The sequence below is a fragment of the Fistularia commersonii genome, chromosome 16 (genome assembly GCF_037954325.1).
Source record: "Fistularia commersonii isolate RoL2024-O1a breed Wild chromosome 16, RoL_Fcom_v1.0, whole genome shotgun sequence".
NCBI classification, from domain to species: Eukaryota; Metazoa; Chordata; class Actinopteri; order Syngnathiformes; family Fistulariidae; genus Fistularia; species Fistularia commersonii.
The window spans coordinates 2580001-2606295 of record NC_141299.1 but is presented as its reverse complement, the minus strand read 5'-3'; the positions used below and the strand labels follow the sequence as shown (position 1 = coordinate 2606295).

General features: G+C 46.4%; 1 protein-coding gene across 7 annotated transcripts in view; it reads right to left on the bottom strand.

The window, feature by feature from the left end:
• Positions 1-2247: 2247 nt before the first annotated feature.
• LOC147225523 (discs large homolog 1-like protein) overlaps positions 2248-26295 on the bottom strand; it is an 84397-nt gene continuing 60349 nt past the window's right edge. For all 7 annotated transcript variants that reach the window (XM_086161107.1, XM_086161110.1, XM_086161108.1 and 4 more), the window contains 10 exons: positions 20722-20836; positions 14011-14193; positions 11122-11185; positions 9856-9871; positions 8467-8517; positions 7493-7594; positions 6950-7122; positions 6758-6867; positions 5536-5627; positions 2248-5409 (listed from right to left, as the gene is read on the bottom strand). In XM_086161107.1, the coding sequence (XP_086017233.1) occupies positions 5303-5409; positions 5536-5627; positions 6758-6867; positions 6950-7122; positions 7493-7594; positions 8467-8517; positions 9856-9871; positions 11122-11185; positions 14011-14193; positions 20722-20836 (1013 nt within the window). In that variant the 3' untranslated portion in view covers positions 2248-5302. The remainder of the gene's footprint in view (positions 5410-5535; positions 5628-6757; positions 6868-6949; positions 7123-7492; positions 7595-8466; positions 8518-9855; positions 9872-11121; positions 11186-14010; positions 14194-20721; positions 20837-26295) is intronic.

The following is a 26295-nucleotide window of genomic DNA, read 5'->3' as shown; positions in this document are numbered from 1 at the left end:
CTGTGGATGTCACTATCAAAATTTTCAAACACTTCAAGCTCTTACATATGAACTACATTTCCATACTTAAGCTGATGCGTATAATTTTTTCCGTCAACAACCGTAACACGTTTCTCGTGCCGAGCGATTGTAAAGTGGCAGCGAAGACACACTAAGTGAGGCACGCAGTGACGGTGCCTCACGGTAGGGGGCACCGGTGATCCCAGGGATCCTTTTTACTACTCGGATAAAGAATAATAGAATTTGCAATAGCAAGCTACTGTAAACAGTTAGCAAGTGAAGTGCAGCCATCCAGCCTTTTTTTCCTCTTGCTTGGCTTCATTTCTAAAATGGAGGATTACATAGCAAAACTGACAGAATTGTATAAACTGGACTTTCAGTCAAAGCAGGAGATAATAAGTGAAGGAAGAACGACGCCGGCGCTAACGGATTTGCTTCAGACTAGGAGACGGAAGACTCGATCCTTTCAAACGGAGTGGTAAACACGAAAAGGCTGGCTGTGTGGATATCCAGTATAAAAACGCCTTTTCTGCTTTTCCTGCATTCTTTTCTTAACTTCTGACAATGAAACATGAGCGGTCGGCCACTCACATTCAAAGTTAAAATTGCGCTAAAAACATTCGGAATGTCCAGGATAGATTTGGCTTTGAATGAACAGCAAAGACTCAACATCAGTATCCATAATGCTAAGGTAAAGGAAAACCGCTCAGCGGCGCATGGACATCATTTATAAGTAAAGGTAGGAGATAATTTTTTTTTATGCGCTTTTTTCTAGGCTACAGTTTGTATATATAAAGAATGCTGATATGATATTTTAAACAAAACGCGTTAACTGCTGCCAATAAAATGGTGAATAAGCTACTCCGTAGGGTTCATATGTTTGTAAATCTGACTGATGACGTCAGTGCCTCACCAGCCATGAACATCACTGCAGGTCACTGGCAGGACCCCAGGCGTGAAGGACCTTCAGCGCATGCTCGCCTACGGGCTCATGTTGCAGACAACATAAACCTAATAGCCAGAGGTTCCTGGGCCTTTTCCCATAAAGGGGAGATAATGCCATGTCTGCAGGATCATCTGCTGACAGAACCAGGCTTCTCTTTATGTCCGGGAGCTGCTCCCATAACCAGGGTTTACAAGATGTGCATATACAAGGGGACAGATACATGGACCTGCCAGCACTTTACAGCAGAACATTAACTACTTGCTGACACACGGACACCTGGACCCTTTAAATCGGAAGAAAGCTGATTCCATGAACTTTGAATCGACGCCGTGACTGACAGAAGACGGGAAGGATGATGGAAAGAGAGAAATATTTACGGAGCGCCGTGACCTTTGTGTCATCTTTGTTACGTAACGTCATGGACACGCCGCAGGCCTGAAAGGGAACCCCGCCTCGGATGAGTAATTGGCGTACATATGCTAGAATGTTTGTCTCTTGCTAGAATGTGTTGCTCAAAAAGCACAAAGAATTATTTCTTTAAAAATCACAATTTTAAGCACCAACCAGCAGCCCTTGTGCTCCTCACACAATGCATGCTAGTTGCTAAGGTATACAGCTTGCACTGTGTTAACTTTAGCTTTCCACTAGTGCTAGCTATAGAACGCTACAGTACGGTTTATACAGTAATAATGCCACAAGGCGCTGCTTTTGGGTGCAACACCCAGTCCAGAAAGGGGAAACAAAGGGACAAGAAGAGAAGAAAGGAGTGGGAATTGCTTGTGAACGCACAGGACGTCCTAAATACCGCTGCTATGGTCTCGCCGCTTCTCTCCAGATGCATTTGATGACTTTCGGGTTTTAACCCATTCACCCGTTCTAATATGTATTGTTACGTTTGAACTAATAATGTAAAGTAATCCTTACACATTACCCCTTTTCAGACTCCATATTGATGAATCAGTGTAGATATGAAACTACAGGCTGAAAGTAGAGATGTTCCTCAAACACTGCAGGAAGGAGAGTCAATGTTGGTACAAAAACATCCTGAGGTGTTCCTTCATTGTCCTAAAAGTCTTATTTGAGGATTTATTTTTTTGTTTGAAGAGCACGGCCAGGGCGGCAGCGAGAACCCGGCTTGCCCCCTCGGAATGAGCACTTTGATTCAGGGGAAGGCAAAAGAAGGAAACGCAGATCCATATTTACATAAGCTGAAGCACAATCAGCCATTCACATTTAGTCATTCTCATTAAGCCATTCACGTTCAGTCACACGAGCAAAGAATGACGACCAAGGGTCAGAGCTTGAGGAAGATCAGCAATTCTCAATAAAGACGTTTATTTTGTACCAAAATAGGCAGTTAGAGCAGGGATAAATATGATAATATGTAAGATATAGATCCATCTCTGTCATAGAATCTTTGCATCGGTGCTTTTGTCTAACAGACGGCGGCAGGGACCCCCGGCGAGAGCGGCCGGAGCCGGACGGCGAGGCCGGCTCCGTGAGCAGACGGTTGCCCCTCTGCCCTCGGATGACTCAAAGGATGACCCGGTGGAGATCAGTGGTATTTAGCTCGACATTCACTGAGACGTTGGAAGTATTAAAGCTTTCAGAACACCTGCCGAAAACCCGTTTCGGATCTAGGGGCTACTTTCTGTCCACAGAGCCGGCTTCTCTGTGCGCCTCAGGTCTCCCGTCAGCTCGGAGGAGTCGCCTCGGGGTCGAGGGTGAAGAAGGGAAACAGGTGGCTGACAAGGTCCGAACGGGGGCTTGGTCACCAAAAGCATCTCGGTGTCTCAAATATCACAGAGGACATCGCCTCGCGTTCAGGTTTACCGCTCGGAGGTTACCATCATCTCCGCTGTGCTCCAGAGGTGGATGCCGGCTCCCGGATTGAGAATCAAACCGGCGGGTTTTACTTGCGACGAAAGACGTGGCGGCCGACGTGAAGACCCACCCTCTGAAGGTAAAACAGCCCGGAGCATCGCTCCATGGAAACCGTCCCTTCCTCAAATTCAGCGTCAGGGCGGGCAACGGACAGTCGTACGAAAATCAAGGAATCCGACACCCTTCCAGGTGTATCTCTGCATGCTGGGACAGAAGACTACATGACCAGCATGGAAAACGCCTAAACAACAAAAACAGCTGGCCAGGGGCTCAGAAAAAGCTGGATTTAGCACAGGAGCTCACCAGAAGTATTCAATCACTCCACATTAGCGGGATTAAAAAGTGCTTCCCAAAACTCTTTCGGTGCGCCGATCGCACGAAAGAGGACGTGAGGAGCACGGCCACGCGGAGATGCTTTGGAGGAACAAGCCCTCTTTAGTGCAACTACGGTAGGAAGGAGAGTCTAAGGGAGACGGTGATAATGATGACGAGGATCTCGCTGACGAAGATGACGACACGCCGCTTTCTGCTGGCGTGCTCAAATACCGTCACGCTGCGAATGTGGAGCGGAGGAGTGCTATGAAGGCATAAGATGAAGAGGAGGGAAGGCGGAGAAGCCCTTGTGGGATTAAGACCTGCGTGATTCAAGCCTGTGTCTGGTAAACTGGGGCGCCGGGCTGGTTTTCAACAAATGGCTAAAAGTACCGCAGGCTAAAAGCTAATGTTATCACATTAGGGTGCGGCGCTGATTTTCTCCCGTTGTGTCGGAGCAGATTCGGGTTAGCTGGAGGACAGATAGAGACGGTGGCACATCTTCTAAACGGACGCACGAAAAGCCACGTCATGATAAATCACACAACTGATTGTCATACGGGAGCTTCAGCCTGCAGTTTGAGCTTGATATGAACATTCGATAAGATGCGAACTCTCTTCTTCTGGATGTTTCCGGAGCATCGGGGCCACGAGCGGTTCTGGCTGCTTCTTTGCTGTCTGCACTCCGGGGTTCCTCTTGTTATCTCACTTTTTGGGTTGCTTACCGGCAGTACGGCGCCTCTCCTGCTCCTGGGCGGTACAGTAAGGCTGCGACAGGTCACAGATACGTCATCCCAAATCCTCACGTCGGGAATAAGTTCGGAAGCGCCGACAACCTGCGCATTCGCACGCATAACTCCTAATCCCTGTGTCTGCGAGACACTTCCGGGAGTTTAACCCGAGATAAGACGAAGGATCCTCTGAGATCTCATCTTGGATGGAGCTTATGGGTAAGTTGCATCTTTTAACAAAATGATTTGATATTGATTTGGATTATAAGACGGTGCTCAGGTTTTCTGCTAATGTTTTACAAAATCGTAAATAAATCTATGAAATCACTGCCACATAAAATACAATGAAGCTTCATCATACATGTACATTATTATTTTGCCCGCCTCTCCTGCCAGTTCCAAAGGCTGCGTCTGTATTTCTAAACTCTACCAATGACTAACATATTATTTGGAGCTTCAGACAGTAAAAACCCGTAGTAAATATTCAATGCAATTTGTGATCAAGAGATGTTTCAGCAGGTTAAACGTGCACTGTGTTGTCATGTTCGCGTTTGTGGGATCAAAAAACACATGAAGAGTAAACTCCTGGTTGCTCACAACTTCTAACGTGACAAAAACTTTTCAAGATGCAAAACCAACAAAAAGACGGGAAAAAAAAAAGAGGATTCGGGTCGAGAGCTCCGAGCGCACTCCGCGATGAAGAGGGCGATAATTCCATAACGTATTGGCAATTTTTTTCATCTCAATCCAAATTAATTTCGTTTTTGCTCGTCCTATAATTCATAATTTCTTATGATTATTTTTGGCTATATTTCTAAACTGCATTTGCTCTACGTTCTTCTCGCACGTGATGAAGCTTTGAGCCCCGGGCTTCAAGGTTCACAGGAAATCTATCGAGGGCGGGACGGACGGACGGACGGAAGGGGGACGTGGACGAAGCGGTGAGGACAGAGAGATAGACGACACACGGGGCCCCGGGTTTTTTTTTTCCCCAATAACATGCTCGTAAAGCTACAGCGTGCAAAAGTCTGCCCCCCTGGTGACGATAGTATCAGAACCAAACCATACGCGACGCATTACCCTTCCGTTAATATGAAAACAACAACGACGACAACAATAAGAACAGTAATGAAAGTAAATCAGATCGTGGGACGCGTCACCTTCACTTGAACCGCCTCCTTAAACATTAAGGAACTGAGCTGTGGGAAGATCCACCGGTCAGCCGCTGGACAGACACGAGCTTCCGCTTCAGGAAGGAGTATCTCGGATCGTCCCAGCCTTGTCCAACTGCTCCATGTGCTTGTGTCAATGTGTGTGTGAGGCTTGCAATAATGTGTGTTTTGGAGAAGGAGAGAGGAAGCAGGCTGATGATGAAAAGTACGGAGGTTTAAAATGTGTGTGTCGTGCAGATGTGGGTGTGTGTGCGTGTTCACAGCCGCTCCTTGGTGGGAACCCAGATGTAGGGACCGGACTGTTCCTCGATGATCTGCTTCACCTGCGAGTAGACCTCCTCGAGAGAAGAGCCTTGGACGACAGCTGCGGAGGGAAACGGACGTAAGAGTGACTGGGTTTGAAGCCGCGTTCGAGTCAGAATAGAAAACACCGGAACCGTCGTCCTCCAAAATCAGTTGTTCTGATATTGGTGAGGATTTTGCGACTGACCGGAGAAATACTCGGTGAACTCCTGCTCCAGCTTGACGGCCCTGTCGAAGGTCTTTCTCGCTTGTTCCTCGGTGAAACGTTTATTCATCTCTCTGGAAACACAGACGGGATTCACGGCGTCAGGGTTTTAAACATTTTAAGTATAAATCAGACATTTATTGGCCGCCACGGTCAGAGAAATTTTATTTACATATCTATCATATCATATCTCAGTCAGAGGACTATACTTTTGACTAAGGTCAGAGGTTAGACAAAATAATATATATGTATATATATTATTATAAAATAATAATATATATACATTTACAAATATATATGTCATTTTATATATATATATATATATATATATTCACCTTTATACAGGACTGTCTCAGAAAATTTGAATATTGTGATAAAGTTCTTTATCTTCTGTGATGCAATTAAAAAAACAAAAATTACTTTTTCATGATATTCTAATATTTTGAGATAGGATTTTTGAGTTTTCTTAAGATGTAAGCCATCATGAGCAGTATTAAAATGATATAGGGCTTGCAATATTTCAGTCGATTTGTAATGAATCCAGAATGTATAACGTTTTTGTTTTTGTAATTGCATTACAGAAGATAAGGAACTTTATCACAATATTCTAATTTTCTTAGACAGTCCTGTATATGTGTCTCAAATCCCGCCCGATAGCAACAGAATAGTAACCATCACTGATTGACATTTGTCATGAACTTCACTTTGGTTACAAGATATATCAGACAACCTGGTGACACTTCATTGAGAAATAAGACAAAAACACGACTCTTTGCAGGAGGAGAGCCGCTTTGTGCGGGCTGGAACTGTGAAAGCATCCCCAACCACATGCTGGTTGACTGGCTGGATGAAGAGCAGCTGGTGTCTGAGGATTGGTGGAGCAAATGGAGGTGGTCGTCTACTCGGTTAGTGGGGGGGGGGGTCTCTAGAACATGGACGCAGTGATGGACTTACCTCCTGAAATGTACGGAGACTTAGAGATGTTGCTTTGAATTGTGAAATCAGTGAGCCGTTCTAAACTGAAGGAGAGCGCTGGGTCCGATGGAGGATGCACGGAAATAGGAAACATCGAATAGGAAAAGCGGACGTTTCCGAGCGCGCGGCTTTCAGGCCAAGGCCGGGAAAGTCGCCGACAGAGAAGCTCAGCGCGTGGATAAAAAAAATGCCAGAACCGTGTGATGCAGAGGTGTTATGAACCACTTACTGGATGTTTTCGACATTGCGTGGTCTAATGAAGATAGCGATGGGATGGAGGCCTGCCAACTGCAGGCGCTTTATCGCATTCCCTGATACGTCCAGAATACAGTGTTTACCCTGAGAGACGCAGAGGGAGGAGACACGTTGAGACCATCATCGTCCTACCACGTTCTTCGCGTCTCCCGTTTGCGTTTCTCACCTTGTCGGCCACTTCTCTGACAGACTGTATGCTGGTTCCATATAGATGGTTGTTGTACTGTCCGGCCTCGATGAACTTGTGTTCCTGGATCTCACGTTCCATGGATTCTCTGGAGGACATGAAGTGATAATCTCGGCCGTCCACCTCGTAGTCTCTTCGTGGCCGCGTTGTGTCTGTAACACACACACAAATACAGTTCACTAACAATTCCAGAAGTGTCTAAATTCAAACCCCCGACTTGAAGATGAGACATGACATCGGAGACACATTTGATCATTTTGGAACATTTGACAACAAAAATCGGGCTCGTTCATCATTTCATAGATCTTTTTCTCTCGGCTCTGTACTTTTACGTTTACACTCGGTGGTTGTTTTGCAGCAGTGCTGGCACTGAATTGCAAAAGAATCTCTGCTCATCTTTAAAATTGGTGAAGCATGTTGACAAACCAGCAACAGGACGTGACTCGGTGTCATATTTCGCCACTGCTTCGTGCAAATTCTATTTTGGTTAGGTTCCCACGGAGGTCCGGTTCAAACACTCACGTGGGACGCAGGACCCGAACTTGTCGGGAAACTCAGAGATGAGGTCATCGTTGACCCGATCTTTCATTGGTCCAAGTATAATGACAGGCCGGGTGTAATTCACTGAAAAAGAAAAGAAAACAAAATGAAAACATCAAACTAGAGGTCAGCCTGAGGAGGACCAACCAGGATCACCTCTTTATCTGCAGCCGACATTTATTATCTTGAGCGCAGACCAGAATATCTCCACTGAGGGATGGATCAAGGATTATCTTATCTCATCTTATCTTATCTTATCTTATCTTATCTATCTTTTTTCCTATCTTAATAGCCCTAAAGAGGATATGCACATCGTGCACAGCCTCTGCAGACACACAGGTGCTGTTGCTTCTTCCTGTGAATATACAACTCATAATGGGTTGAGCTGTCCAAATCCATATTTTTATATGTATTAGTTTTGAATAATCATTAAAAATTGAGTATTGATGACAGAAATTATGTGCAGGTGCAGTTTATCAGTGAATACAGTTGGTAGTGAATGGTTTTCAGACACTCCCTACCTTTATCAACACGTGGATTAGTCAATACATGCAGAAGATGGACCTCATTTCATCTAAAAATGTGACTGAATTCAAATTCCTAACCAAGAAAATACTGTCCTTGAGCAGGCAAATGGTGATAACTGTCATTGAAGCGCAGCTTTAACACACCCAGAGGCGTTATTATATTCTCATGACCTGGGATCTTCAAAACAGGTGTACAGAATTACTTCCCCTTTGGTTGACTTGCTTTCTCAAACTCCATCAGCCGTTCATCACGCTGATGAAGGTGGATGTCACCGATGCGTGGTGGAAATAGTTGTATTTTTAAAACCATAAAACAGGAAGGATAAAAACTATAGATAGACATGCAGCATGACACACTCTAAATGATCATTATTTTTGTTATTATAATAGAGGTTAGGAATGAAAATGAAAGGAGGCGTTGGCACTGACCTTCCTGCTGCATGACGGGCTGGTAGGTGAGGAGGGTCTCCTCCTGGCCAGCTGGGACACACACACACACACACACACACACACACACACACACACACACACACACACACCGCAGACATTAGAAACAGTGAGGATTCCAGACAAAAACACACACGTCTGTGCACATTTCTACCATTGGAGTCTTCAACAGCTCTGGAAAAGCAAGCTGAAGAATCAGTCAGGTTGAAGACAAACAACCACACACACAAACTGTAACATACACACATGCACAATGACACACAGTCACACAAACACAAATGTGCATGTACAGTATATGTCACAATCACACACACAAACACACACGCAAGACCAGCAGCAACATGATCATGATACTAGGGTTTGAAAATAAAATGAAGAAAAATAATGAGCAGTAATTGAGAGACACTGACAGAGATGGACAGAGAAAGAAAGAGAGAGAGAGAGAGAGAGAGAGAGAGAGAGAGAGAGAGAGAGAGAGGGAGGGTCTAGACTTACAGGAACTACTCTCACTATCGCTGGTGCCAGAGGTTACCAGCTCTGGAAGGACAAGACAGGCCAGAGTCAGCAACACACAGACCCACAAATGAGCACTCACACAAAGACACACACACACACACGTAAACTATAGACAGCCAGGCAGCCGGAGCATTCAGTCACAAACTCCTCCAAACCGACAGAATAAGAGCACACATTAACTGATAGGTACTGGTAATACAACCATCCATGACACGTCACTCATTCCTCCAGGTCAGAGGGTCAAAGGTCAGTAGGTCAGAGGGTCAAAGGTCAGCAGGTCGGCAAGCTGGCGTACATTCCAGCAGTGACCGACGCAATAACTTGAATGTTGAAAGAAAAGCTGGTGCCCGGCATTGGCACTGCAGCAGCGCTCTGCACGTCTTCAGCCAGGGAGCCTGCAGGAAGCCACGCCGATGGCGCTGCCTTGGCAACGGACTCGACAACATCTCAGATAAGTTGAAACTAGCCAAGGAACATGTGCATGTGTACTTGTCCTCCACCGCTGTACGACTCCAACCAGCAGGACACTGTTCTCACCAGCAGAAAACTGCGTATTCAAGGGTTCGAAAGCTCGCGGTGCACGGGCCGAGCCCGGCCTGCGTCACAGGGAGCTCTCACGTGCACGTGTTCGTTACCCCTGGGTGGTAAAGTATACGGTACACGAGTTCTATGGCAAGTTTGATCTGAAACACCAACCAACCAAACCCATACAGTTTGTAACCATTTTAGCTCCTCCTCCTCCTCCTCTCTCCCTCCACAGACAAGAAGTGATGACAAAGCTCAACACCAGGGTGGGGCGGGTTATTCTGGGATGCATATGGACCAGCAGGTGTCACTGATGTGAAGAATACCTACCCTTTTCATCCTGGTCCTGCAGAGACCACAGAGAGAGAGAGAAAGAGAGAGAGAGTTAATCTTCAGATTAAAAGGGATGATCAAAAACTCATGTTTTATGAGCGATGGGAGATTTTAATCTCCGTCGGAAAGACAGATATTCAACCCCACAGAGGCACTTGGGGTACCAACGAGGACGCCAACGAAGACTTCCAAACTAGCCCTGATCTCTCTCTGTGGACTGGGTGATCCCTTCCACCTGGTGCAGGTCAGACCTGCACCCCCTGACCATCCTTTAACCCCAAAACCCTCATTTTATGGATGGGTTTCAGCAGAAATAGTCCCGAACCTGTTAAAATCACCTTCTCAGCGTTTTGATTTACATCTTATTATCGTTTTTTTAGGACTTCATCATCTTTTAAACTTCAACTGTTTCACTTTTTGATGTATTTCAAACACACACATACACACACATCTCCTCCATATTTAGAGGAGAGCAGCAGGAGTGAGAAGGAGAGCTGACAGAAGTGATATCTGAGAAGGAGGTGTGAGACTGGAGTGTCGTCTCCCGCCATCACACTCCTCACGCCGCGACTGTCGGAGGCTCCGGTCGTGACCTTGGGCTGTGAACCAGCTCTGAGAGCTGACACCTTCTCTGGCACCGAACTGCCTTTCTGAGCTTTGCCGGAGCTTCGACCGCTGGTTAACAGAGCCGGACAAAACCACTCGCATCCTAAGGAACGTCAAAACCGGCCCCGTCCAGATGTAAATCTCACTCTGACTGAAAATAAAGACAAGGCGACGGGTGATAAACATCTCCTTCACCACCAAATATTAGCATCGTTGGTGCACTGAGAAAATGCAGCCGAAAGGAAGATATCGGAATTAACGTTTAACATCAGCCAACAGTCGTAGCTTCTCCTGGATGTATAACCTGACTAATAACATAATAATAATCTATCCTTTATTAATCTCTGTGGGGAATTTGGTTCTCTTCAATGAAGTTATCATGGGTGAACCATGTTTGAAGTTCTGTGTCTTGCTCAAAAACACTCGGACACACTAGGAGGAGCCGGGAATCCAACCACGACTGTTCGATTCCAAAGACGATCGCTCGACCTCCGGTCCCCGAAAACGAGGATTGTTTCCACCGGGGCTCGAACCCAGGACCTTCAGGACCAAAGAGTCCACCTCCTCTAAATATCACACGCTGAGAAACCCTGTTCTTCTGGAACTCAACCCGCTGTTTGTTGGTTTCGGAGTTTCATCAGAGAAGCCGGTTCTCACCGATCTGTCCTGAGACCTCGTCACTCTGACCGTCTTCAACCGCGACCTCTCCTTCTTCTCGGCCCTGTGGGGGGAGGAGAGAGAGGGTGAGGACTTCCGTAACGACGGACCCCAAGGTTCTCAGAGCCGGACTCGTGAAGACCTGAAGCAGCTTCCTGTTTAATCTCCCTCCTTCAGATACAACGTTCCAGCGCCGAGGATTATATTTAGCTATTTAATGTTAAAAATTTCAGGAGCGCTTCTGTCCGAGACCATCAGCGTCTCCTGCTTCGGAAGCCTCGGATGACCCAGAGGACAAACCGCCGACTGGCTCAGGGAAGGATCTCGATCGGAGGAGGCATCTACGTGACATCCCAACGAGGATCCGAAACATTCGAAACTCCACGACAGATAATTATCACGAATAACTTAAAAAGCAGCGATAGCCAATCACAGAGCTACCCTCAAAGCTGATCCCTGCAGGTCAGGGTCATTATTAACTGTCGGCCTGAACCAGAACATCACCTGTGAGAGGTGAAACCACATGGAAGAAGAACTTTCCTGTTTCTGTTGTGCTGTTTTTAGTTTTCTGACATTTCTGCGGAGGCCCTTTTTGGTCATTTAGAGCTGTGATCCCCAACCCCCGGGCCGCGGGCCGGTACCGGTCCGTGGATCACATGGTGCCGGGCCGCACAAGAAATAATCAATTCTTTCCGTTGGATTTATTTTCCGAATCTGAACAATCTTAATTTTGAAAAATGACCGGCCAAAAATGTAACCCACAAGTTGGCGAAATCAGTAAAAAACAGGCGTCAGATGGAAAGTTTCTTTTCAAAAGGGAAAAGGCAGATCCACACAGTGGATTCACGTTTATTATTATAGTCGCTTTATAAACAATCTAAGTGTCGTGTCAATAAAATTGTCAAGCGTTGAGCGGTCTGTGGTGATTAAAACGTTAAGGACCACTGATTTAAAGGACAGCGCATTTGGATTTGTGGCTTATTATCAGCTCGCCGTTTTTTCTGACTGATATTTTGAGTGTGTTTGGATTCTCTGAACAGCTCACGATGAAGATGTAAGAAATCCCATCAGACTGCGGGAATCAAATCCCTCCAATGAACGAAGGACGCGTCAAAACAAAGTGATGTTTGAACCGGAACAATCTTAAAGCACACAGCTTCACAACAAGGCTTGAGGTGTACTTCCTCCAAATATCGCTAATGGATTCTCTCGGGTGATCATTAGCATAGCATTAGCTATGCAGAACGTCACCACCTCATGGCAGCCAGTGCTGCGGTTCAAATATCAGTGACAATGAAGTAACCTGCCATTGCTGACCAAGATGGCGCCGGACCCTTCAAGGCTCTGCAGCCCAGGAGCACCTTTACATTTATCTCTGTCCGGCCTACGTTCCTGCCCCCTCCTTCTCCTCAGCGGGGGAGCTGTTTGAGAAAATGCATTCATCCAGACGTCACCAGTGTTCACCTGCTGCGAGTGTGAGGACCGCTGTTCAAATGAGAATTCCTCATACCAGACCCAGTGAGGCACTGACGTCATCACCGCACGTCTCTTCTTTATTTTTGAACAATAAACGTGATTTTTTTTTTTTCCGCGATTTTGAAAAAAAATAACTTAAAATGGCGAAGCTACTTGGAAAATAACTTTATAGTACAAATCACTGAATAAATATAACCATTTTATTTATTTTTTCATTTGGCATTTTTTTTCTTTCCGCGATGACAGGTGAGGCCCGGCCCCCCCCTGCCTCTCCTGACTCTCCCGCTTCATTACCCTAAAGTCTAATTTCCTGTATTTCAATCCTTAATACAATTCTGTGAATATAATACATGCACCACTCCTCAATCGCTTCATCTTCCTCTCACATTCCACGCTCTCTCTTCCAGCCTTTATTCGTCCTCCTCAGTCTATTAATATCTCCTCATCCAAAGTCCTGACAATCTCTGCATCCAATGCCTCCCATGATGCCTTCACACGCTCTGTCGCTCACTCCCACACCTCCGCCTCTCTGTCCCTTCCCTCCTTCTCCTTTTCTTCTAAATTCCTCCCTTTCCATCACCTCCCTCTCGCTCAACCGCCTTCTTCTCGGAGAATCCGTCGACACGGGTCCGTCACCTGTTGAGGTGAAGAAGAGGAGGGAGCGCGGTTTGCAGCTGGTTTGCAGAAGAGGAGTATATAATTATGAGCGCGCACTCTCCTGGTTTCACGTGTTGATTTGTTGCAATAATTGATAGTTTATTAAAAGCCATCATGGACGATGAGCAGTTGGCTGTCGTCTATCGGCGCCAGGGGAGCAGTTAGGGGTTCGCCATCTTGCTCAACAACACTTTGACACACGAGGTTCCAACCGGTAATGTTCGGCGCCAGGGAAAATCACTTTACCTCTTGCGCCACGCCGCCCTCGTGTAAGTTCACAGCGTGTTTATTTGAATACACGACAGCTTTATGCTCACAGTAATGCGCAATATTTATGTTTTCTTGTTTCTCCGAGACGCAGAGGCGCTGACGGTGACAATGTGGCTGTAAACGTCAAAAGCTGGTAGAATGACGATGGGGAGGCAGGGGTGCAGTCGCAAGGGCGTCTTTGCGGCGGAATTAAAACCTCTACAGAAGTGTGTTTATTTCCTGCTCGTCTTCCAACTGCAAAACGCTCATTTTAAAATTTGCTAAACACTCAATCTGAAAACGCCACCGCTGGAAGGGTCATTTTATCATCATTTCAATTAGATCAGCATAGAAATATGGTTGTTTCATAAAAGTGATACAATGAATCGTATTTTTCATTTCTTATTTCCACATCCCACTCATGGGCTTCTGGTCGCAGAATGTGTTGATGCAAGAGAATCCCATTGCGCCCGAATACTCGGATCAAACGAAGGCGTGAAGCCCTACCTCCGTCGGCTCGGGATGACCCCGACCTCGGGGCAGTTCGGGGGCGGGGGGCTGAGGTGACGGGCGTGCCACCAGTCTTCCTCACTCGCGCTGCTCACATGAAGGATATCTCCGAAGTGGAAAGGCAGGGCCTGATTGGGCGCGCTCAGATCCGACGCGGTCCCGTCGTAGTCGAACAACGCTCTGTTGGCACACACAAATCGGGGAAACACACGCGTTCAGCCCGGCAAAAAAAAAAAAAAAAACAATGCGATCCTAATGTTTGCATTTGTTCAGCGCTCTCCTAAATTCTAGTAGAGCAGACGTTTTCACTGTCAGAAGAAATCTGACATCTCAATTGTCAAAAATAGAAACAATTTGAGAATATTCCCAAAAGACGATTTACAACTGTACTTTGATGGATACAATATAATACTCTCAACACACGAGGAAGGGAAACTCATATCTCTGAGGACAAAGAGCACGTACGTGTGTGTGCGCGTTTGTGTGTGTGTGTGTGTGTGTGTGTGTGTGTGTGTGTGTGTTTTCGCCACTGTACACATCTGCCTGTGTGACTGAACAGAGATCTGTCTCTTTGACCTGATCACCGAGTTCCAAACCATCCAGAGGGAAAAGACCTGGAAAAGTAGGCCATCAGCGTGTGTGTGTGTGTGTGTGTGTGTGTGTGTGTGTGTGTGTGTGTGTGTGTGCATGCTTGAAGAGGAACTAGAGCTGAAATAACAGGCATCCCCTAAAGTCCCTGCTGCTTCATCAATAAAACAAAAGCAGGATGGAGAAGAGAAACTGAGAAAGGAGTCTAAAATCATTATTTATAAAGACGACGCATCTTATTTTACAGACAACCAAGGAAAGACCTTCCCCATAAGTCGGCTCCGAGTAATATTCTTCATCAGGCCGGTGTTTTGAATGCTGCCGGGTCACGACATGCCGAGGGTGTCGTCGGACCTTTACCTCCAAGGCGGGTGCAGCTGCTCGGAGCTGAGCGGTGGGACCGTCGGACCAAATGAAAGACTCGGCAGAACGAAATCAATCGCCGCCCCCTCCGACGGTGGCATGAAACATTGTCTCGAGCCTCGAGGAACGTGTGGACGTCGGCCCGAGGCTGCCGCTTCATCGTAATCACGTTTTTCTGTTCAAGGGCTGCAATCAAGCCTACGTCAGCGTGTCCACGGCGTCATATGTCAGCCTGACTGGACAGACAGCGTTGGCCATTGACCACCAGATACCAGGAGGTTTTCTGCTGTTTCTGGAGAACCGGTGCATCAGAATCAAGTGTATTCAGCTTATTCACCGGAAAACATCTGGAATAGATACAAGCCCTTCAGGAGGCTGATCATGATTTGAGGAAGGGGAAAAAGGCAGAGGGAAGGTTCTCAGGACGCGCTTTTCTGGACCAAAAACCATTCACAGGTATTTAACATCGCCGTGTTGAATAAACACAGGCCACTCCGTTCACTGGGAAAATGGTGTATATTCCCTCAGAGCGAACCGACATGGAAAAGAATCCAACAAAAAAAAAAAATCAGAGTGTCTCTTAATGGACTTTGAAATGCTTCTGTGCAGCCAGTCGCCTGCACAATCTCATTCCATCTGATGAATTGGAAGGAATAGATTTATAAATGTATCCTCACCATATATTGTTTAATAAAACAATAACATCAAAGATATAAAATGAGGAATGTGTCTCCTCTCATTTGTGCAGCGGTTATATTCTTGATCAGACTCATTACAATCATCATGATCAATATTGTTATGATTACTGTTATTATAATTATCATCATCATTACTTTTGTTATCGTCGCCATTATTCTCGTTATTTTTCTCATTACAATTAGGATATTTGAAATCATGATATTTTATTATTTTTGTTGTTTTTATTTTGTCAACGCCCGCTGGGTTTTGTTTATAGTCGACACAGGTTCGCTGTTAAAAGTACCCTTCATTTATCTTCATGTATTTTTCCGTCCCTCCTCGGCAGGGAGACTTTAAGACAAATTGAAATCTCAAATACATGTTTCCGTTTCCTGCCCCCAGTAATGGATGGCGGGCACTGTGTGCCGCCGGGAATGCAACCCAATCCATTTCTCGGTCTCAGCATTCCTGTCAATTTTAATCCCGCAGGCGGGCCTCCACCGTCTAATCACACAAATCAAGTGGCACATTAATTACTAGCATGTTTAACAGGATTTAACTACTTCCCTCCAGTCATGACTGCTGGAGGAGTGTTTTGCACAGCCAGCATGGTGCTGGATTTCAATCAATAAAATACGAGAACGTCGTGGCGCCGGCGTCCCTTTACATCAGAACTTGTGCATCTCTTTTCTTAGATTCTCAGATGCTGAGATGCAGGAAGTCGCCACTCTACTTTTACAAGCTAACGGACCCGCTACGTGTTCTTTTTGGTTGTGGCTATTTTTTTCTTGCTTTGCACATTTGAAGGATTTAAAGTCCATTTTCACAGGACAGCTGAGAAGAGACCAAACCACCTCCGCCAAATCTAAAGATAACGTTTCATTTGAAATGTACAGAGCGGCGACCGTCGCGGGCCTATTTTTGCTCGGGTACCGAAAAGAGGACGCTTTTCCAAAGAAACATCTACCACCCCTACCGCCAACGTGAGATCTGATTCGGTCAGCTTCAGACCCAGGTCCCACTGCAAGTACTGCATTTTCCGTACTTTAAGGCGCACCTAAAAGCTTTTATTCTTCTCAAAAAACGTCAATATGCCTTATAATCCGGTGCGCCTTATATATGGATCAATATTGAGCCGCAAGACGTCTCGCAACTACGGGAAGCAGCCATCGACTCCATTTTTTCCCGTAGAAGAAGTAGCGCACAGTGCATTCTGGGATATATGACTGCGCAAATCGTGCATTTTCATTTCCATTTGTGTGTGTGTGTGTGTGTGTGTGTGTCACTGAAGTAGCAGCGGTAAAAACAGTTAAGGGGAATTCCAGTCCCGCACCACTTGTGTGTGTATAAAGACCCAAAACAGCACCTTTAAAGAGACGCGCTTACGACGCTGAGTTTAAACTCAAGGCTGTCAGTCACGCAGTAGAACACGGGAATAGAGCAGCAGTGAGAGAATTCGACATTAACAAATCAATGGTGCGGAAGTGCAGGAAGAATGAGAGGACCTGCGCCAAGTAAAGAAGACCAAACAGAGTTTCCAAGGGATACAATTAAGAGGACAAACTTGACAATGGGTTGTTGAACAGAGATCAGCAGGTAGAAGCGTCACCACTGTCACTATTCCAATTAAAGCAACAACGGTAGCTAGCGACATGAACATCAATGAATTTAGAGGTGGTCCTTCTTGGTGCTTTCGTTTTATGAAACGCTTTGGACTGTGACATATGGAGTTGGAAATACGTTGTTTGAACGAAGGGGGCGCAAATACCGGTAAGAGCTACCGGTACTTATTGCGAATGCACTAACTTGTTTTGAGAGTGAATTGAGCTGTCAGAAGGTTGGTTTGTATTCTATTAATAAAGTTTGACTGACTTATCTGACTGTTTTGTTGACATTCCCTTCAGCGTAGCTCCATTTAGTGGATGCATAACGCAACCCCAGCCACTACTGTAGCTTCTATTATATGCGCCTTATAATGCAGTGCACCCGAATATGAACATTTTTTTAAAATAGGCCATTCATTGATGGTGCGCCTTATAATCCGGTGCGCCTTATAGTGCAGAAAATACGGTACACAACAAAAACAAACTTGTTTGAACTGAAAGTGCCGTCCATCTGTGGCCTTGGAGGAATTTCCCCCGTTATGTCTGCTTTTTCTCGGCCCCTCAGTGTTGGATTGTGTAGATTTGACTCCCAGCCTCGCTTGGACAGACATGTCCTCTACCTCATCTTTGGATTTCTACGCTTCCTCACAGTTGGCCCAAGCTCTTGTTGTCATCCTTCCACTGAAGGGCATTTAAACAAGAGACTGACGTCGTTCTCACATTGTGTTTTCGGATGTATGGAACAGCAGTGGAAGATACAACAGCTGCCGTCCTATATAAAGAATATAAAGTGCGGGGAAAGAAAGAAGATAAACCAAAATAAGGAAGAAAAACATCAACACACTTTCACTCCAGCGTAACATCTGTAAATTATGTTCCATTTAAGCTCCGATTAAACACACGATCATGCAGGTATTTTTCCGCATAAATAAATTTGCATGCGACATCAGCCATCACAAAAAGTAACACTTTTTGTGGACTTTTCAGCGGAAAACTGCACTTAGGTGCTTTTTCTTGGTTGATATTAATTAGTTTTTATGTATCGATCAATTAGAAACAAACCAAGCAGCAAATCAATCATCCGCTCGATTTAAAGCCTTTCCCTTTCCATTAATGCTGTGAATGTTTTTGCGAAGCTAACTCATTAAATGTACATGTTATTGTGATAACTGTCTTCACTCTATGAAATCATACAAGAAGAAGAAGAATCCCCTGGGGAAACAGCGTATAAACACATGATGCTAATTTAATTTATGCTAATCAGAATCTTGCTCGTGGGTAACAACTAACGAGTGATGGCGAGAAGCTTCACTTCTGTGTTTGGTCATATCTTCCACTTAAATCTGCATTTCACAAAGGAGACAGTCTGTTTTTATCTCCGGGTCAAACTCATAGACTCCTGGAGATAACTCAATGGATGAGGAAAAACACAACCAAAGATGAAGACGGTAACTCAGATGAACAGGAGCAGCCTCAGGTCCCACATGGAGAGTGTGACCTTTGGTAGCCTCAGCCCTGCTCTCTGGATGGGTCAACCTGAGCACGGCATGAGTGAAACGGTGTGTGTGTGTGTGTGTGTGAGAGAGAGAGAGAGAGAGAGAGAGAGAGAGAGAGCGTTGTCTGATGTCCCTTTCATTAAAAGATGTTGGCGGCACTGAATTATGAACTTCCACTGTTTAATGCGGAAAAGTGCTGATATAAATAAAGGTGGAGAAGAATTGGACCACGGCGTGTTACAACTCAACCCATCCTTTCTCCTTCCATGCATCGAGCCAGGTGTAGGATTGAACGTCGTCTTCCACAGTTGAATATTTCACATGTTTGAATCTGCCAACAAGTCCTTTCTGGCGGAAGTGAAAGTCATGCATTTAGACACCGGCGGCGGCGTGCAAGAGCTACGTCCCCGAAGAGCACGTGTGTTCTATCCATCCTCGATAGGTAAACATCGGCCCGTCTCATCTTTGGCTTCTAGATACTGCTTTTACACGATCACTTGCACCCAAGAGATGCATTGCCGTGACGACTGGTGGGGTTTCCGCTGTCAGAACGCACAGGCCGAGTGAGAAAGCAAAAGTCAGATGTCTTCGGGAAGCTCGGACGTAAACTCGTTCGAATTGTTAATGCTGTCGGTTTCAGGTGGAACACGCAGGGGAAGAACAGACATGGATATGTTTCAGCGTAGAAAGAGTGACGACAGGCTTGTACAGTCACATATTTGGTATCTAATCACGTTCACGTGCAAATACGATCAGCGGGAAATTGTCTCAGGGTAGGTCTCTACCTGACGGGCTGTTTCCAGCTGGATTTCTTTATTCTCACTGACCAATGAGGGTCTTTGGATGGAGAGGAAGAGGAGAGGGAGTTACATGGTGTGAGAGGAGAGGGTTAGATGGAGACAGGTGATTGGCTGTGGGTTGGATGGAGGCAGGTGATTGGCTGTGGGGTAGATGGAAGCCCATGATTGGCTGTGGGTTGGATGGAGGCAGGTGATTGGCGGTGGGTTAGATGGAGGCAAGTAATTGGCTGTGGGGTAGATTGAGGCACGTGATTGGATTTGGGGCAGATGGAGGCAAGTGATTGGCTGTAAATGGAGGCAGGTGGTTGGCTGTGGGGTAGATGGAGGCAGGTGATTGGCTGTGCGCTAGATGGAGGCAAGTGATTGGCTGTGGGTTAGATGGAGGCAGGTGATTGGCTGTGGAGTAGATTGAGGCAGAATATAATGCGAGGAGAATGGAGCAGCCCAAAGGAAAAGAGGAAGAAGAAAGAAGATCAATGTAGGTCTTGGGGTTTGGGTACATATTTGTAGCTTCGGAGGACCATCCTGGGGTCCATGATGTGCCAAATTTGCTCCTGTGCTCTACGTCCTTCGGGCAGTTTGTCAGCGGCAGCAGCTCCCTGCTTTTCCAGAGGAGAACAGGCGATCAGGGGTACAAAGGGACCAAACTGAACCGCTGACATCAACAGGTGTAAACGGGCCGAACTCCGAGCCTGTGGCTGGTGAAGGTCACCAACAGGAACACTAAGCAGGCCGGGACTGTGGTCTGCAAATCGTCTTTAGTTCACGAAATCGCGATTTTTATTTTTTTTTTGCAAGACCAGATGTCGAATCCGAGGAGAGCTTCGGTGGATGGTCAAACCAGGTGGGACAACCTGGTTCCCTGCATGGGGGACGAATCCTTTTGAGCTACAGATCTTCCAGATCCTTGGGAGCTGATGTCCAGATCTCAAAAAGCGCTACTTTTGCGGGACGCGGTGTGGAGGAGGTGATGAAGAGGACTGACCAATGACAGCCGAGGGCGGGGACACCACGGCAGATGGATGTGCTTGTGTGCCAGACAGGCTAATTATGATCGCTGAAGCGATAGCTTCCGCCCGGCCTCTCGCACACAAACACAACAAGGGAGGGATCGGAGATCCGTGCCGATAACGCCGTACTGCTCGGCGGTGTGTTCGGGCTGCGTTCGATGCACAGTACCTGACGTAAAGAGTGCGTTTCTGTGTGGATCGGAGGGACGTGGAGCTCGAGCTGACGCTGCTGGTCATCATCTGCTCCCTCAGGTCATGGATCTTTGCTTCGAAGCGGCTGTACTCTGCACACGCACACACACAAAGACAGAAAGCAGGCGCACTCAGCACAATTACGACGTACTTCTTTCAAAGATCTTAAAGTGACGCTTTATTTTCGGTCCCCGTGTGAAATTGCGTCGAAAATAATCCCCGGCTCGACTATTTAAAAATGCATAAAGACTCTATTTTTGGCTGCTTTGAGAAGCTACCTGTGATACCACTCCGGCTGCAGTTGAATGACGGCAATTTTATTAAACTTCAATCTCCGGGCTCTAAGAGTGGAAGCACCAGAGCTGCGTTGGGGAGGACAAACTGCGCTCACCCCTATCTCTATAAATCCTGAAATAGTGCATTCTGATGGATATTGTCTCAAAAAAAATGCAAGAAGACACTGGCCTCTCCAAATCCCTAACCGAGGCACATCCAACCCTGGACAGACTCCCTGCAGCTGCACTGAATATGAAAAAAAAAAGGCCTGTTACGTCGCACTTGATCCACATCGATAGAAGAACAACGATCGTCTCATCGCCAAACATGAGCGAGTAAAGATCATTTGACAGCGTCAGATTATTCACACACACACACACACACACTGAAACACAAAGAAGAATGAACAACATTCATTAGAACACAAACACCTGCTTGAGCAGATGTTAAAGACGCCGTTGTATTCTGATCATTTGGACAAAATCTCCAGTTGGTTCAGACTGCAAAGCAAACCACCTCTGAAGAACTTGAATATGACCATGTTTTCTGGGAATCAGCAGGGGGACAAAACCAGGACATTCAGGAGCCTCATTCTCCACATGTATGCAGATGATGACATTTGCTTCCGTATTCTCTGCAAATAAAAGGACTAAAATAAAATAAAAAAAAAAAAAAAAAAAAAAAAAAGATTTTTCTCATTAAACCTATATATTAATATCTATGCTATATTTTCCCGATGACAGGTGGGACAGGATGGATGCTAATTTCTAATCTTACAATAAAAAATGTAAAATGGTCATCATTTGAAATAGTGGATTGGAAATTCTTTTTATTAAGTAATTAATTAACCTATCTATCTATCTATCTATCTATCTATCTATCTATCTATCTATCTATCTATCTATCTATCTATCTATCTATCTATCTATCTATCTATTTATTTGTTTGTTTAATATTTCCAGTTCTCTCTCATTTTCTCTTGACACTCTTTAACATGTCACATGATATGGAAAGTTTGTGGAGGTACATTTTCGGAAAAAAATGTCATAAAAATTTAAATACAAAACTGAAATTTGTCCTTTATGCAGTAGAAGATCTGAGCTGAGATTTGCCCGGGGTGTGCCTGTCTGCGTGTGTGTGTGTGCGTGTGTGTGTGTGTGTGTGTGTGTGTGTGTGTGTGTGTGTGTGTGTGTGTGTGTGTGTGCCTGTGCGTCCCCGTCTGAACCATTAGTGGAAACTACAGAATCTAATTAACCCTGAAAGTAATACAATTATAACAGAGTTGACACGCGCATGCCCGCGCACACACACACACACACACACACACGCACACACACACACCTTCAGTGTATCTGGGTATCTCTTTCCAAGTCCTCTGTTGTCCCTCAGCTGTCAGCAACGGCCGAGTTCTCACTGAGTGTCAAACAACAGAAACAGCTAAACCCGTTGATAAAGCCCCTTCAGTGAGGTGGAACATCTCAAACCCCTGTCTGAAGTCCTCTGAGTATCTGCAGCAGTGATCTCTCACACTTCCATCTCCAGCCCAAACTGAAATTAAACCTTGGGTCTCACTGATCTTCATAAAAGGACAATCAAATCGACATCATCGACTCAACTTCTTTCAGCCACCGAAACATCACATCGTGAACTTTCGCAGTCCGAGGGATTCTTTGTTTCGAGAAAGTATCTCGGGTAAGAAAGAGGTAAGGACCGAAAGAGGCAGAGAAGGGTGGAGAGGACAGACACAGACGGACAAGACAGAAGGAGACGCTGGAAGACGGTTTGGGAAGCAGCCGCTGAAGACAATCGAGAAGAATCCACCGACAACCCTGACAGCTCCGTCGGCTCCGTCATTCTTCTCATGACCAAAGCATGGAGACGGCGGCGTCTGCATCCACGGCATCTCGCCGGGCGTCTCACCTCACACAGCTGGACGCGATGAAAGACACCCGTGTCGACGCCGCTCTACCACTTTCCCCTCCAGTTCAAGACCCGACGCCCGTCAAACATCCCGGGTTCACAAAGTAAAGGCTGAAGAGGACGTGAAAGCGTCCCGCTCTACTCACGTGATGGCGAGCTCGGCGTCCAGGAGACCAGAGGAAAGAAGAGGAGAAGAGGGGAAAGGAGAGGAGAGGAGAAGAGAAGCTGCCTTCAGGAGCAGCAAGGGAGAGTTTGCAGCGTCGAGTCAGGGAGATGTGAATGAGACAAAAAACAGACGGGGGAGGGAGGTAGAGGGAGGGAGGGGGCAAGAGAGGGAGAATGTGAGAGAGAGAGAGAGAGAGAGGGGGAGGAAGAGAGAGGAAGAGGGAGCGCAGATGTGTGTGACAGTGATGATGAAGAGCATCTCACAGCAGCACTTCCAAGTTGAATGCTGCATATGAGCGCGCTGGAGCAGAAATATCTGAATATGTGTGTGCACGTGCGAGTGAGCGCGCACGCTTGTGTGTGTGTGTGAGTGTGAGTGTACTCAGACCAGTGTTGCTCAGCAGTTAGAGAAACAACAGATGTGAACTCTATCCACGGTGCTTGTCTCGTTCTCTACCCCATCTTCGCCGGTGTGTATAGAGGCTCCTCCCCCTTTTTGACAGCACCTTGCTCTTGGGCACACACACACACACACACACACACACACACACACACATACACACACATACACATACATAGAGCTTCCTGTGGTCACTCATGCAGGAAACTGACACAACGCCAGTCTCTCCTGCCCTACTTTGCCCATGGGAATCTGACCATACACACACACACACACAGACAAACACACACACAGACACACACACAGACACACACACACACAGTACCCACTGCAACCCTTGACCAAGCACTTTCTAGATTGATGGTTTTAAATTGATGTCCAAATGTGCTTAAGCGGGCGGCGATGTAGGAATGTTTGTATGTGTGTGTGGGTGTGTGTGTGTGTGTGTGTATGTGCCTTGGAGACAAAGAGGAATGAAATATAATTTTCCCCCTTTCCTTAAAAGTAAGTTGAGTGTGTGTCCCGTCTGCATCGCTCCTGGTCCTCCAGGGTTTCACACCAGAGAAGGAAAGCAGCGGGCTGACCAAGAGAAGCAAAGTGGTCTGGAAGAAACGTTCAGTGCCAGAAGAGAGAGATGCTGAAAGCAAGACATAATGGAGGGATGGACAGAAGAAGAGAGGAGGATGAGAGGAAGCAGAGTGGAAGAGGGGGAGGGGTGATGACAGAGGCTCATATGAATAATATTCCTTCCTTCATGACTTCAGCACCCCGCGCTCCTCCCTCCCGCTCCCAGTGGAGCTGCAGAGGTTCTGCTGTGGATAACAGCATCCAGGATCTCTATCACGCCATCTGAAACTTTGCTTGTGATTAAATATGGAAACTAAATTGAGAAAAAAGTGTGTGTTCATTTTTTGGAACGCTAAGAACATCTTTGAATCATTCGTTGCAAAATAACTTAGCGAATAATTTAATTTAAGCTGTAAAATCACAGCTGGAATTTTCTGGAGATGAACCTGTGAGGGGTTGATCGTCTGCTGGGTCCGCAGAGCGCGTTTCCTCGTGGAAGCTCAGCGGGAGGACGTTCTGTCCGTTCACGCGGTTCCTTCTCCAGAGAAGTGACAGAAGACGAGCTCCGGGGACTCCGAAGGGAAGCGCCGTTATTCAGTGGACGTCTGAAGGAGCTTCTCTAGCAGGACAGAGTCACGCTTGTTCTCCTCAGGCCCGGTTCTTCTTCAGGAGCTCCTGACGAGAACCGTGCCGTGAATCTCACACAATCGCCGTGACGACGTGGAGTGAAGACCGGCACATTCAGCTGCTCAGAAGGTCTTCAGGAAACCGAGGGGGAAAAAGCTGCGGGTCCTCCGGGCCACATCACGGTGTCGGGTGTCGGACGCAGAAAAACCTGAGCACCCATCTCCGAAGAAAGGTTTTGGGTTTTCGGCGCTCACTTACTTCCTGATTACGGCCTTATTGTTAGTTATATTTTATTGACTAATTCATTCATTGTGCCGCGGGAGTCCAAAAGGCAACGGCATCATCCCTGCGTGTCAGGAAACCGAATCATGGTGATCCGTATCGGTATTGATGAAGCGATCGGATAACGGAGGAGACGAAAGCAGGGACAACGGGGCCAAAATTGAAGGAGAGTAATAGGGGTTGAGATGTCCAAAGCAGAAAACGTGTTTCATCTGTGAATCTGGAGGATTTCAGGTACTTAGGGTCAACAGTCCAGAGCAACGGAGAGTGCGGAAAAGAGGTGAAGAGACGGGTCCAAGCAGGTTGGAATGGGTGGAGAAAAGTGTCAGGGGTACTATGAGATAGAAGACTTTCAGCCAGAATAAAAGGAAAGGTGTACAAGACAGTGGTGAGATCAGCGATGATGTATGGACTAGAAACTGTTACAATGACCAAAAGACAGCAGGCAGAACTAGGGGTTGCAGGGATGAAGATGTTGAGGTTCTCTTTGGGAGTGACCAGGATGGATAGGATCAGGAATGAGTCTATCAGAGGAACAGCACATGTTAGATGTTTTGGAGAGAAGGTCAGAGAAGCCAGACTGAGATGGTTGGGTCATGTACAGAGGAGGGATGGTGAACATATTGGTAGACGGATGCTGGAATTGGAGCTGCCAGGCAAGAGGTCTCGAGGAAGACAAAAGAGAAGATTCATGGACGTAGTGAGAGAGGATATGAAGGTAGTTGGTGTGAGAGAGGAAGATACAGAGAATAGGGTTAGATGGAGAAAGTTGACCTGCTGTGGCGACCCCTGAGGGGAAAAGCCAAAAGAAGAAGAAGAAGAAGAAGAAGATCCGCGGCGCTGGGTTGAAAGCACTCGGTAAAACTCAGAGCGGTCGTCGTCCTCTTACGGGCGACGCCTAAAAAAAAAAAAAAAGATTCTGTGGGCGGTGAGTCAGAGCGAAGGCCGGCTGAAGCAAAGGACGGGAGGATGGAGATGAAGAAAACTAAACACGGAGATCAGACAGGTGTTTAAGTAAAGCAGGGAAAGAGGAAACACCTCATTGTCCGCTTTCAGCCGATAGCGGGAGGAGCTCAACGTATGGAGCTGCTTCTAATCTCATACTTTACAACAGAACACACACACACACACGCGCGCAGTGTAATTTGTGGGCTACGGGAGGAGAATAATCCTCTCTGCATCACCCCCATATTAATGCATGTGTGTGTGCATATGACAGCCACGGTGGTGTGTAATCCCAGTGACTAATACCGCTGTCAACCTGCAGGCGTGAGCAGGCCCCCGGCAGGAAGCTGCGGCGCCGGAAGAGATCAG